The 13798-nt window shown below is 37.5% G+C and overlaps 1 protein-coding gene across 1 annotated transcript in view; it reads right to left on the bottom strand.

The window, feature by feature from the left end:
• The window catches only part of RANBP17 (RAN binding protein 17), a 136084-nt gene that overhangs the window by 43637 nt on the left and 78649 nt on the right, over positions 1–13798 (bottom strand). Inside the window, exons 16-19 of the mRNA XM_088522626.1 lie at positions 10341–10414; positions 5857–5927; positions 5655–5763; positions 2117–2220 (exon numbers count right to left, since the gene is read on the bottom strand). Of these exons, the coding sequence (XP_088378752.1) occupies positions 2117–2220; positions 5655–5763; positions 5857–5927; positions 10341–10414 (358 nt within the window). The remainder of the gene's footprint in view (positions 1–2116; positions 2221–5654; positions 5764–5856; positions 5928–10340; positions 10415–13798) is intronic.

Below are 13798 nucleotides of genomic sequence, written 5' to 3'. Positions count from 1 at the left end.
CCTGAAAGCACTTTTGCACGTATTATTTATTCATCATGATAGAAAAATGGCTTTAACCTAATAAATTACATTTAAGAGAATTTAGAGCAAAAGTTTGGTTTATGACAAAGCAACAGATTTAGTTCTTTATCAGTAGCTTAAAGCACCAAGTTTTCCTTATACAAATTAGACAGATGGTGCTTACAGTAGAATTTACTAAAGGTCTGTCACAACAAATGCAGCCAAGCTGCATATTTAATCACTGCAGAACCTTGTCTACCTGCAGCTGCCAACTGCTAATCCAATTTCCCTGATAAATGTGGCAAGAGACACGATCAGCAATAAAGAGCATCTAACTCCATTTTCCTGCAGGGCGTCTTTTGATGAACATTTAGGACGGAAGCACGGAGTGCACTGTGTGGCCCTGGCTTGTGGCAGCTGCATGCATTTTGAAGACACAGTTCTCAGGTTACTCACTTAATTCTGCCACTATCATTATGTTGCTATTGATCTCAGTAGCTCTTGTCTACACAGCATTACTCTAGATGAAGCTGAATCAGGCAGTTATCATGCATCAAACTTGCTCAAAAGCCTGGAGATTTCCCCTTAATTACTTGTGATTTTATTTGCAAATACCGTTAAAGTGTAATCAAGCAGTCACTTTCCAGGGTCGTTAAGAACTTGCTAGTTTAGGAATATATCACTGGCACTCCATTAAAATTTCTCTGCTACGACGGTTTCCAGAAAAGCAAACAGGACAACAGCAAAATAATTCTACAGAACTCATCTCTCGCATGAGATAAATATAATTTCCTATTGAAAGGATAATTCCAACCAATGAGCTTTTTGGTCTGATTTTTAGAATTTATAACTTGAAGAATGTTAAAGATGAACCCTACGCAAGTGAAAAATATCTATCTAGTAAGCGAAAAGCAGATTAAAAATTAAATACATAAAGCCATAACAAATGTAGAAACTCAAGTAGGCAATTGTTGAAATAAGCCTAAGTACTATTTTTTTTTTTCAAATATTAACTTAATTCAAATGATTATTGTGAACTACGCATCTTCTGGTAATGTCAGAGACGTAATGCAGATAAATTATTTATTAAATATTTCTAGAGTATTTGCTTATTTTCTTAGGAAGGGGAATGCATAAAAAAATGATGATGCAGTATTTAAGCTTCCATCGTATTTCAAAACAGCAAATTAAAAATCACTGTTAGGGCTTCTTCCAAATTACCTTGCATTGCTGCAGCGAGTGCTCCAGCGCGCGCTGTTAACTGCCTGCTCAGTAACACGAGAAGGGGACCTCTTTAATGCAATGCTGCTCTAATGTATTATCATTCCTGATGATGAGGCTTCTATCTAGCAAGTCCTTTTCTGCCCTAAAATATACTGTTGTTTTGACACAAACAGCTTGCTACACTTAAGGATTTTACTAATAAAACATAATGTTGTGTTAGATATTATGACTGTTGCCACAGCTGAACTGACTTGTCAAATCAATCCTAATATGGCTCCCACAGGCACATAAAAACCTTATTTAGCTATCAGTTATCCTAATCACTTTGTTCAGTTTAAGGATGCAATACTTCAAGACCAGTTCCTATTTATACATATATGCCCAGCCATTTAATAAAGTCTTGATTTATATAATAAATTCTTGTTTGAAAAAATACTTTAAAGCAGCAGTGTTTTATCAAGTGATAAAGTGTTACAACATGTTTCCTTATACCCCCCCCGATATGTTCATGTATATAAACAGGACATTTGCATGGAAAAGGGGAATATTACATACCGAGCAGACCTACTACCATCGAAGAAAAAAATGTCCCTTTGATTATAAATGGGGCTCAAATAAGCTCACCTGCCCTGCAAAGCACTGAAAATTCCCAAGGCCTTTATCACTTAATTGCATGAGGTTTACTTTGCAGTAGTCAGTCATAGCCTTTGTACCTCTTCTAGATACAGTTGTAATTTTACACATGCATGCACATATATAAACAGGTTATAAATATACATATATATATATAAAAATATGTGCCAAGAGAGACAGACAGAAGATAAATGCCAGCCCCACTATTAGTATTTTCCATCAGTAACAAGATATATCCCAATAATGGAAATAAACTTACCTTTGCTTCTTCTTGTTCAAAACTACTGTTGAATACCCGTGTCACACTTTCAAACGACACTGTGAGGGGGAGCATGAAATTCTCAAACTCGTCCTCATCTTCACCTACAGGAAAACAAACCAGAACAACCTCGCAAAAGCATCGCATCAGATTCACACCATTGCTTGGAAGGGCCAGGTTCTGAGCCTCGTATCTCACTGACATCAGGGGAACTTTCACTAAAACCTACAGGAAGAAAAAACCTGAGGTGGGGTTTACCTGAGGTTATTTTTTACTGTGCTACATCTGTGTATATATATATATATGTGTGTGTGTGTATATATATATATATATATATATGTATAAAGACATATAGCTGATCACAAACAACTTGTGCCTGAAACCGGGATATGTCTGCATTTCACATGTTTCTCCTTTCTATATTTCTCTTTTCTCTGCTAATCTAATAGCATTTGCTCAATACCCTAGAAGAATATTCATGTTAGAAATCAAGACTCAGCAGTTACAAAATACCAGAATTAAAACTGCAACAATAAATGAAACCCTTTCAGGTGTACACTTTGCAGTACAAAATTCCAAATAGCTAATAACCTTTTATTATCACATGCTATTTTTTCTACCTCTTATATATTTGGTACACAGGATGAAGTCACTCTGGAGATAAGTCAGGAGTATGTAAGTGTAATTTGTATAACATCATTGTCTCGCTGGTTTCAGAAGTGGGAATTTAGAGTAAATGAAGCACGATATTGTGCACAAGGGAAAAAAAATTCCAAAGGAGCTGAAAGATAACCTGGAAGACTAGATTGTTTTTTTTTTGCTCTGACATGATGCTGAACAAGTAACTATAAACAAAGAAAGCAAACTTTCGAATGGCAATTACGTGGGAATAGCTACTACTTATCCTTAGGCCCTCAGCCAGGGTAGCAAGGCTCTCTCATGCAGATTGCTCTAGAGAGTAATTCAGAGCTCAAACTTAATTTATGCTCTTTAAAGAGCTCTTTGTTATAAGGGCTTCTCTCTCTTCACTGGAAAGTGATGTCTGGAAAAGCACACCGAAGAAATCGTTGTGCCCTTCCTGAACACCAATAACTGCTGGAATCAAAGAAACAGCACTGGGCCAGCTTTGGATTCAACACAGTGTGACCACTCCCATGCTCTGATTCCCAGAGTCCCTTAGTTCTGGATGGTTATTCCCTGGGTAATAGGTCTGGTATGTTCTGGCTAGGTATACAGAACTACTGGGCACAGTAGAGCAGCACCTGAAATTAGCAGTAAACTTTACAACTTAGTTTCTACACCTCACATGGCCACCTGTAAAATGGGTATAATTCCAGCATCTTATCTCATAGGGATACAGCGAGGAACGAATCAGAAATATTTCTGAGTCACTGCAGTACAATAAAAATAACAGAAAAGGAAGAAAAATTCTGCCTTCATAACAGAAAACTAAGTTTGGACTAACATATTAATCCAGATGACAACAGAGTGGAAATAAAATACTCGGGATCTACTCCTTGTGCTGGGATGACACATCTTCTGCAGTGCAAGAGGCAAAGATCCTCTGAAAGAAACTATTGTGATCTTGTAATTAAAGACTGCCTCATTACAATGTAAATATTTACAATGGAGAGCTCATTAAAATTGCACAGACAATCCCAATTACAGCATTTCCAGAATTCTGAATACTTGGCTTTGTATCTTAATTGTTTCCTTTTAATATGGGCCTTTTGTACCTAATTTTCTAGATTTGGTTTAAAAGCAAACAAACATTTTCTAGAAATTACTGCTACTATACCAGTCAACAGGATTATCAGACCCTTCAAATCATAAGCTTAAATTAGCAAAGTAACTGACAATATCTGCAATCTGCATTGCCTATGTGCAGAACAAGACACTTCATGAGGAAATTTCAAAGCTATTGCCCAAGCAGCAACAGCTTCCTCTTACCCACCTAGGAATTAAACAATTATTGTTTATGACATTTACTATTTCTACATATATATTGCACATCCAGATGCTTTGCTTTTCTCAATGGCTTTCGGCTTTTCCTTGGGGAAAACAAACCCAAAAAGCACTACTCATTTAGATGGAGCCCCACGGTGGTATTGTGCCATGCGGGGACAGTGCGCAAGAAGTCACCTGGATGCTGCCCTGCACAGGATCAGGCCTCAAAGGTATTTACACAGCGCTCGGGGGAAACGTAAAGCTGGTATAAAAACAATACTCCATCTCGTGGGCAAACCAGCTAGTTCTGGAAATAGGGTTGGGAGGATAACCTTTACATTTCTCCATTTTCTTTTTAAAATTCAGCGTTGGTATCGCAGACAGTTACGTCCCTGCACCGAACTGCACTACTCATCAAACAAAACAGGTCAGTGTATATGCAAATAAATGGTGTCATATTAAAGAGAAAAGGAAGAAACCACCCTCAACAAACCTACCATGGTAAATTTTACATTTGCTCTGGTTTGAACTACACGTACATCTCCTCTCTATGGCTCCTGAAGGAAAGGAGAAGCTTTGCTTGCACAGTGTGGGAGACGTGTGTGTGGCTCACAGCAAATATGCTTAAAAGCTGCTTCCCTGGGCAGAGCTGCAAACACCTGTATGTAGAGGGCACCGACAGCAGCGCTGCAGGCACTGCCACCACCCACATCTCCTGCTCCGGAGTGCCCAAGAGAAAAATCACTAACATTTATGCAACCCTATAACAGTTTTTCTCTAAGGAAAACATTTCTTGGTACTCTTGTATTAGCTTTGGTTTCTACACAATTTATACGAATGAATATTCAGTTTACTTTAGCATGCTTGGGCTGTGAACCAGGTGGTCAAAATGGTGCAATTTTAAATGCCAAAAAAGTGCGTTTTTATTAAAAATGCAACTCGATGCACAAAAAGAATTCAAAGCCTAACTTTATTCAAGCAATCTTAAAATTATTAAACAGAAATTAAAGTGCTTTTTGAAGGAAATACCAGTATTGACCAATATACTGCTGGTTTTCCTACAATGGTTTGACTTTGCCAGATGCTCTAAAAGCACAGGGTCTAAATGCAAAATTTCTGAATTTCCTGTATTCAGCTGTTCTCCAAATATTTTTCTATATCAATTTATTTAAAGATTCCCCCTCAGACTACCAATAAAATTCATCTTAATTTTATTTCCTTGTAAATTTTCTTCATTTAATTAAAAAACGGAGTAGACAATCGGTACAATACCTTTTGGTCTAAAAATGTTCATTTACACATATAAGATATTTAGCTACTGAAGTATGTATTTAGCCTTATATACGTGTGACCTCTGATTTCAAAAGCACAAGTCAAAAGGCAACTCCCCAAGTGCCTGTTTGGCATTGCTGGTAGAACTGCACAAGCCCAGTCCACGCTCTTACTAAAACACTGGCACTTTTAGAAAAAGCAGATTTCTACTAGAAACCGGACGGCTGGCAATATCAATAACATGACCTGGAAATTCAAGGTTTTTAGGCATTTACGTTGCTGATTCCAGGCATCTCAAGGACATCTGTGGAGCCCTTACCTAGATCTACCATGAGGAGCCGGGTGAGAGCTGTGTAGAACGTTGTTCGGCACCTAAGGTCGCTCAGGCTGTAGTTATCAGTGATGCCCAGGAAGGGGAAGTGCTTGCTCTGTTGAAACACAAGCGTATGAACACCAAACACTCCACCAAACTCTTTTTTTGCTAAAAATTAACCTCTTTTTAAAATAGTAAGGAAACTCACTGTGTGATTCTGAAGCATGAATTTCACAGCTTCTATTTTCACAAGTTTTTTTAGGAGAATATAGGTGGAAGGTGTTAAGGAAATACCAGCCTTGCAATGGCATGATCACATTATCATGTTGTATAAACTTCCAGAACTTTGTAGTGGGAGAGAATTCCTTACTGGAAGAACAACACATGTTCATTAAAAGAATTTCACCTGGAAATAAGTATCATGGAGATATCCTTTAGAGCATTAAAGAACATCATCTATTACTAAATAAAGGAATTACTTTTCATCTCATATATTGTAGTCACAAATGAACTAAATGATTTTTACAACAGAGATTTTTTGGTACTGTAAGGTTCATGTTATTAGCATAGTAGAAAAAATATTATATATATATATATATATTTGCAATTGCTGGGTTGAAAAACCCTGTCACTTGGCAATAGGATTGGCAGCAGCCCCAAGCAGCACTGAAGTGATAGCCTCAAAGTCATTCAGCTGCTCAGCTCTTAGAGGCGTGATAGAAATCACAGGCCATTTGTTCAAACTGCAGCACATGAAGAAACACGATATATTACGCACAGACACTAAATGCTGTTAAATGCTAAAACATACTATGTCCTGGTGTATAAAAAAGAGTGAATGAAAACCTCTTAAGAATATACAAAGCAACAGAACCAGAGCAAAGCATGTAACAAGGAGGTACACAGCAGGGAATTTTCAACTGTTACCACTGGAAGAGAGAGCGACTGAAGCAATGACCTGGATTTGCTGACTTCTCTTTCTCCTTTCATTGACATAAATTTGCTCTATGACTTTGAACAAGTCAATTAAATTCCTCTCCAACTCAGCTGCACATCTGTAAACTGAAGCTATTGACGGCTTTGGGATATCCAAGTATGCTCATTCACTGAGGAAGGCCTTGGAAAAATATTAAAAAGCAGAGAGTATCACTGAAAACATCAGGTGAAGAAACAAGCCACGGGCTTGGGCACGCTATGAGTCGTAGCAGGAACAGGACTCATTTGCCTTGTGCACTGAGCACTTGCTCCTTGGCACCGGGGCAAGTTCTTCAGGAGAAGACAGTAGGTGATTGGGCTGCACGGCAGCGATTCAGTCATGCTCAAACACAGGAAAATGACTTGACCCCAACCCCTTTACCTGTTTCAACCTGAGTGTTTCACTCCAACACCTTAATATACATGACTGAAGGGCTGGATTACTTTTACACATGCAAACAATTTCCCTTTTCATTTTAAATGGATTAACGTCTTTTTAAACAGTTAAAAGGACATGAATAGGTTTTAGAGCTGCTGCTGGAAAATCTTCTAATCTATTTTTAAGACGATGTTCCTTTGTCAGTCTATAGCATTTGACATTTCATTACCATTTTTTATACTGCAAAGCTACATAGTTTGTTCCTGTTACGAGAGAGTGCCTTTTATAACATTAAAAGGATAATAAGCGGACGGATGAAAAATTAGAGAGAGAGAGTATTTTAAATCCAGTTACTGCAAAAAATAACAAGGAAACTGTAGTTATGGTGCTACAAAAATATACAGTGGAAAAGTTAATTATTAGAAAGAACTAAACATGCATGAGGGAGCTCTATGGCTTCAAAGACATAAAGGAACGACTAACACATTCCATTATGTAAATGAATTCAAAGATCTTTCACGACTGATCAGCTAGGAGGGACATAATGATTTATAATTCAAATAACTGAGCTTTGAAATCAAATTGGGCTAATATATTTCGAAATATGCAAACCTGGAATAATTGTGAAAGGAATGTAAACCATGACACCAGCTCCAATCATTTGTTGCCTTTGTTGTTAGTAACGTTTTATATATATATATATTTTTCCTTTTTTCCCCCTCTCTTATACAGTCTAGTTACTGGAATTATGGTTTTAAATGCAGATTATCCTTTAGGGGGAAAAAAGCAGATTTTGATACATGCAAAATCCAAAAATGACAATTTCAAAGAGAGTTTGGAGAGGTCTGCACTTACACATAGGACAAGTACAGAATTAGTAAATTATTATTTTAACCTTTCAGGCTTGCCCCGGTTTAATCTATATCAAATACTGAAAATTGATCTATTGGATCCACTGTCTTAAAAATACACTGCTTCGTTCAAAGCAATGTATACTTAATGCCTTTCTAAAAAAGAATAATATAATGTGAAAAGGCCAAAGTTTGCAATGCCAGGAAGTAGTTATAAACTACTTCATATGTTTGAAATAAAAAGTACTTCAGTATTATTATTAAAAAAAGAAAAAACTATTGGTAGAGTTTTTTATAGGGAAAAAAATACATATCTTTAAAAGCCAAAATGACCAGTGAAATTGGGTTGTACATCATTTTCTGGAAAAAAGGAAAAACAGCCTCGACAGGTGTAATTTATCATTTTTCTGATTTAATACCAAAGAAATATATTAAAATAATAAAAAGAATCCTGAAATCCTCAAAATTTGTAGTGATAAATAGCCCTCCCTGTCTTTATTGCATTATGCCTACTAACAGAAATATTGCATGGTGGATTTTGCCAGACAAGGACGATTATTTTCCAATAAAAAGTTGCATATTAAATTCCAGCACAAAAGTGGGTGTCTAATACTTCTGAAATCTTTTATGGTTTGCCAGGGAACACAATTTTGAACTTAACTAATACAACATCACGGTGAAGCGAAGCAGCATTAAAGCTCTCTGTACAACCCCACCCAACTAAGCAGCAAAGCTACCGTTCTCGCAATTTTTGTTTGAAGTATTTCCATTGCAAAGTAATTGAATACAGTTTGGGTATTTATGTTTTTAGTTAATCTCTTTTTGCTTGTCTTTAAACGTGTCACACGGGTTTCAGACATATACTTATGAAGGCACTGCTGCTTTTACATGCTTACTATGCATACAGGCCTGAAGCTGCTCTTGCAACAGTTAGCAAGTTTCTGCAAAGCAAAGACCCCAATTTCTATAACAACTCCCCTCTTTGGGAGATCTTGGGTTACTAAATATCTATTTTTTTCACTTTTCTTCTATGTCCTGATATTATATTTATTGCATGAGCAGACATTCATTTACTGCAAATATAATCTGAGCAATTTGAAAACCAAAATTACCAAGATATTACAGCATTGGCAAAGTATTCGCAGCATCAGTAGTTTATGTTGACCCCCTTTTTTGTGACCAGGAGGCTCTGAAGGCCACCACAGTAGTAACATGAGGCTGATAACTCCATCCCTTATATCCACACATGAATAATTAGTTAAACACAAAGTTAGGGGCACCATCTTCAATTTCTTGGTTATTTTTCTACCTTGATCCCTACTGAAATAATAAGTATATCTTGTAAAAGAGGAGAGTTCTCACTAGTGCCTTTTATATCTTATTAATGTATTAATATTAATGAAATATGACTCCCCTTCTTTTTTGCCAAATTCTTCAGCAATGTTTGACTTTCATATATGTCCTATCCTTCTGTTGAGATGCTAACAAAAAGACATGCATATTTAAAATATCTCAAGTTAGTTGTTTAATGGTATTTTAAGCAAACATATACAAGCGCCTATCACATGACTTTCATTAAATGAAATTCACTTACGGAATGTGGAAAGCCATCGTCATCATTCAGCACATGGAAATACATTAAATTAATATAATCTGAGTTCTAGGGAGAAATACAATGATATCAATTGTCCTATTCAAACTACTTTCCTCTCTACTTGTCTAACAATTAATCTCTTCCAGAAAATGACTGGAGAGCTGTACTTATTTTAAAACAGCAAAGGATTTCAATATTGAATATTTTCATGAGCTCATATAACAGTGTTTTATTTTCCACAGTATACCATTAAATATTCTGTCACAATAAAAATAATTACAAAAACCATGTTCTTGTTCAATTCATTGAAACTTCAAAGAGCCATCACTCTACTCCAAATTAGGCTACATAACATCAGAGCAAGACACAAGAAGTTTGCAACAGAGTAAGCTAATATCCCTGTTTTGGGAAAAAAAAAATCACAAAAATCCTTGAACTCGAGCAAAAATCTGCATGTAAGATCGTGTCTGTTTTATCAGCAAGGACCTTGCACTTGGGCAAGGATAAAGCATATTCTAGCCCATGCCCCCTATCTTAGCTGACCTCAAACTCAAAGCAGAACCAATCGTGTTTGCAAGTGTTTATAAAATGAGTCCTGCTCATAATGCTGTTGGACTCACCACTGCTGCACACGCCAAGAACATTATGAATGGGACAGATGACTGCAAGCCCCTAGTTATACGATTTCTCTTGCAGATAAGAAGTAGGTGGAAATCAGCTTTCAAAAAACACAGCAACTACGCACAGGAAAAGATAAAGTGGCTAGATATCAACATCCTCAGTGGTTTTAGAACGTGGCTATTGAAACAACAAAGATAAATAGTGCATATTAATTTTCATCCTGTTGTTTTCAAGTATGATATGTTGTACACAATCAAAAGGATATCCGACAGAAAGATCATTCAGAAACTGAAGAGTTCTTGAAATCACAGGCTCGCATCTTCCCCGGTATTTGAGGTTTGTAACACTAGGAAAAAAAAAAAAAAAAAAAAGATTTAACATCTTTTTTCAGTAGTAAAGCATTATATTATGAAAATATATTTGTGATGCATTTTAGGGAATTTTCTTCAATGAGAGAGAGACTCTAAAAATATGGCAGATAATCTGTGTCTCAACAAGGAATTCAAACATTTTATAATCCTGTTACAAATATAATCATTAAAAAAAACCTCCTATCGATACTCTTTCACCATATCCCATAAACTAAACTAACTGAAGCTTAACCATATAGATGTCTCGCTTGCTTTCAACATCTGACCACTTGGCTTCTGTAGTATTTATCTACTCTGTTCTTCATGAGAGGAAAAACAGTTATTATTTCCCTTAAGCATGGGAGAAATGGGGCACAGAAAAACTAATAGCTACATTCACTAAGATGGTGATCACTCCCAGTGAAGTTGTACCTTACAGTTCTCATATTAACCCCTATTTTCTCTCTTCCCTTACATGGTGTTACACCAATGCTCAACTAAAGCCAAGCTACGTAGGAGCTACTGCAGCTCCCTACATGCAGCTCCTCCCTGGCACGTGCATTTTGCAAGGCTGTTCCCCAGTTAATTGACCCCGTCAGAAATTAAGACGCCAGACTTAGCCGCAGTCCTTGGGGAACATCATGTGAAACACGGGCCCAGCTCTGAAAACAAAATACTGTAGTGAACATCTCAGTGAAATCCCGCAGCTAACACCGTGCAGGGGTGGTAGGTGGCTTGTGTTCACCTACCAGGTAAGTGAAGAGGTGGCAGTAGCCCTCACATGAAAGGGGTGAAGGGAAGCTGGTACACTCTAACAACAGCTTTTTTTCTCAGGTGAGTGGTGGTTACAATAAAAGTTAAGAGCCACTGTTCGTGCAGTCTGTCATATCCCAGTGTTGCTACAGGAATGTCCCACAGGTCTGTGGCAACAGTATTACTGAGGTCCAAAGATCTGATATTTGCTGCTTCCCTTGAACTCCAGGCAGGGAGTCCAAAGAAGAAACCAAAGTCCAGAAGCAGCCCAAATGCATTTAACACTTAATTACACACCAGGTTCCTGTAAAGCTGACTACCAGCACATTTTTTCTAATATTCCTTTGAGAATCTAAAATGGGCTGATTGGCCCGTAACAACCTGCCCTTCTCCTATTTCCCTTTTTGGCAAGAGAGTTACTATGTTTGCCCTATTCTTCTGGGACATCCACCATCGCTTGTTAAGTGCTCAAAAAGAATTACAAATGATTCAAAAAACCACTTTCACCAGTTCCTTTAGTATTTAAGGATGAATTTCATCAGGCCTTACAACATATCTGATGCCTGTTTCTCTACCTTTGCTCTTATTTCATAGTTTACATTAATTTACTTAGAGTATCTGGCCAAAATCAATCTTTTTCCTTTAGAGAAGAAGGAAGCAAAGCAGACATTAAAGACTTCAGCCTTCTCACTTTTTTTTTACTCCTGTTAAATAAGGCTGGATACTTCCTTGGGCTTCTTCAAATACCAACAAACCTTTCCGCAGAGTTGTATCCTCTTTGCAACCTCCTTTACGCCTGAGCCTTTCTAAATCTCTTCCTACCTGACCACGCTACATCCCTACATTCCCATTGGAATTCCCACTGCAGGTGTGTCCTCTCTTCCAGCTAGCAACTGCACAATGCTGGGGCCTACTCTGACCAAGACGCATTCCTTGAGTGCTGTTTTAAGTCGTGCAAAGGTATCTTAAAGCTCCTCTTCCTCCAGACTGGGAGATGATGTTGTGTGAAAGAGCTTCACAGGGCTCTGGTGCTGCGGGCGGGTGGAGAAGCAAAGCCGGGCCAGCACAGCCTTGGGAAGCACTCGTCTTTGCAAAAATAAAATAAATCAACAAAAAAACCCCACAGCAAACAGCTAGGGGACATCTCCAGCTGCTGGGTGATGAACAAGCATCTTGCCATTTGCATGCCTCACTCTCCTCCTCTGTAGGACGTGCACGGTGATACAGACCTTACACTGCCAGAGCTGGTAGCGCAAGGCCAGGACGTGAGACACGTATCGAGCACCAGCTACTGAGACCGCCAGGCAAGCAGAGCTTCCATTTGAGGAATAAAGAACCGAGAACACTAAACGCCTTAAAAGCAGCGCTGCTTATTGCTGCCTTTTACATATTCATAGGCTAAGGAATGTACTATGCCAGATAAACTAAATCCCTTTTTTAGGAAGTTACAAGCTCCAGAATGCAGTTTATTGCATCTAAGTGCTTAGTATTATTTGCACAGGAAAAGGCAAATAACAATGCAATTACCAAAGCAGTATGCCTCAATTTAGATCTCCAAACAAACATTGATTTACTTTATAAAATCTCTATGAAGCACCACAAAGGTTCAGATTGCCTTAAAGAAATAGCCCGTTCTAGCAAGTCCATAATTCACAGTTTATCCCTACTACGGGGAGTTCTGAAGATGTTTATAGTTGCACTAAATCCTTAACAAGTATATACCATACAAGGCAATAAAAATGAATTTGGACTATCCAGATTTGACATCAATACCAAAATCATAAAAAGGCTATTTTGCAAAAGAGCAAAATCCTTGTTGTTCAAGCTAAATATTAGACATTTAGAGAAAAACAAGAAGTCACAGTGACAGCATGAAATAACAAAAACAATCTGAACAACAAAACGTCCTCAACATTTCACAGCACTTTAATATCTCTTTTCTTTCAGCTACATATGTATTTGGATGGTGAAAGATGCAGTAATAATACAAAAGGGTAAGAATTACTCGTGAGTAAAGAGAGGTTAAAAAATTTCAATTACAATCCTAGCAATTTCCAGTTTTGTTTTTGCCTTTTTAAGATCATGCAATATGCAAGACAGACAGATAACAGAATATTTTAAGTAAGATTGTACAAAACATGTAAGCATCTAAGAAAATATGTAAAGATCAAGAGAGGAAACTAAGAATACAGAGAGCAGTTTTTGACTATACGAGTAAGAGAAGCCAAGGAGCCAGAGAAGAGAAAAACTGAGAGCTCCCTGCAAGTGCAAGACAGCACTTCATCCAAGTGTCCTCTCTGAGCAGGAGCTTACTGAGTTAAAAAAACACAAGCCAAATGAACCAGCATCAAAGCACCTAATCATGAAGTGTCAAATGGGTCACAGAAAACAAATGCTGCATCAAAAAGCAATGGCACTGCTAAATTCACAAACACATATGTAAGTAGAGAGCACATTATAAAGATATAAGAAAAGTGAAAATACAAATGGGAGAAGATTTCTGGGCTCGGAGTACAGTAGGGAGAGAGGAAGCCCCTTTGGTTACGTTCATGGTGGGCATCTTCTTCATTTACCATCGTACGGCAAAGTGCTCACATATTGCTAAGAGGCCATTCATTGGTAAATGC

The sequence above is a fragment of the Tinamus guttatus genome, unplaced genomic scaffold (assembly GCF_059628265.1).
Source record: "Tinamus guttatus ecotype Peru unplaced genomic scaffold, ASM5962826v1 Tinamus_guttatus_pri_ptg000155l, whole genome shotgun sequence".
Lineage (NCBI taxonomy): Eukaryota > Metazoa > Chordata > Aves > Tinamiformes > Tinamidae > Tinamus > Tinamus guttatus.
This window is presented reverse-complemented; position numbering and strand designations above follow the sequence as displayed.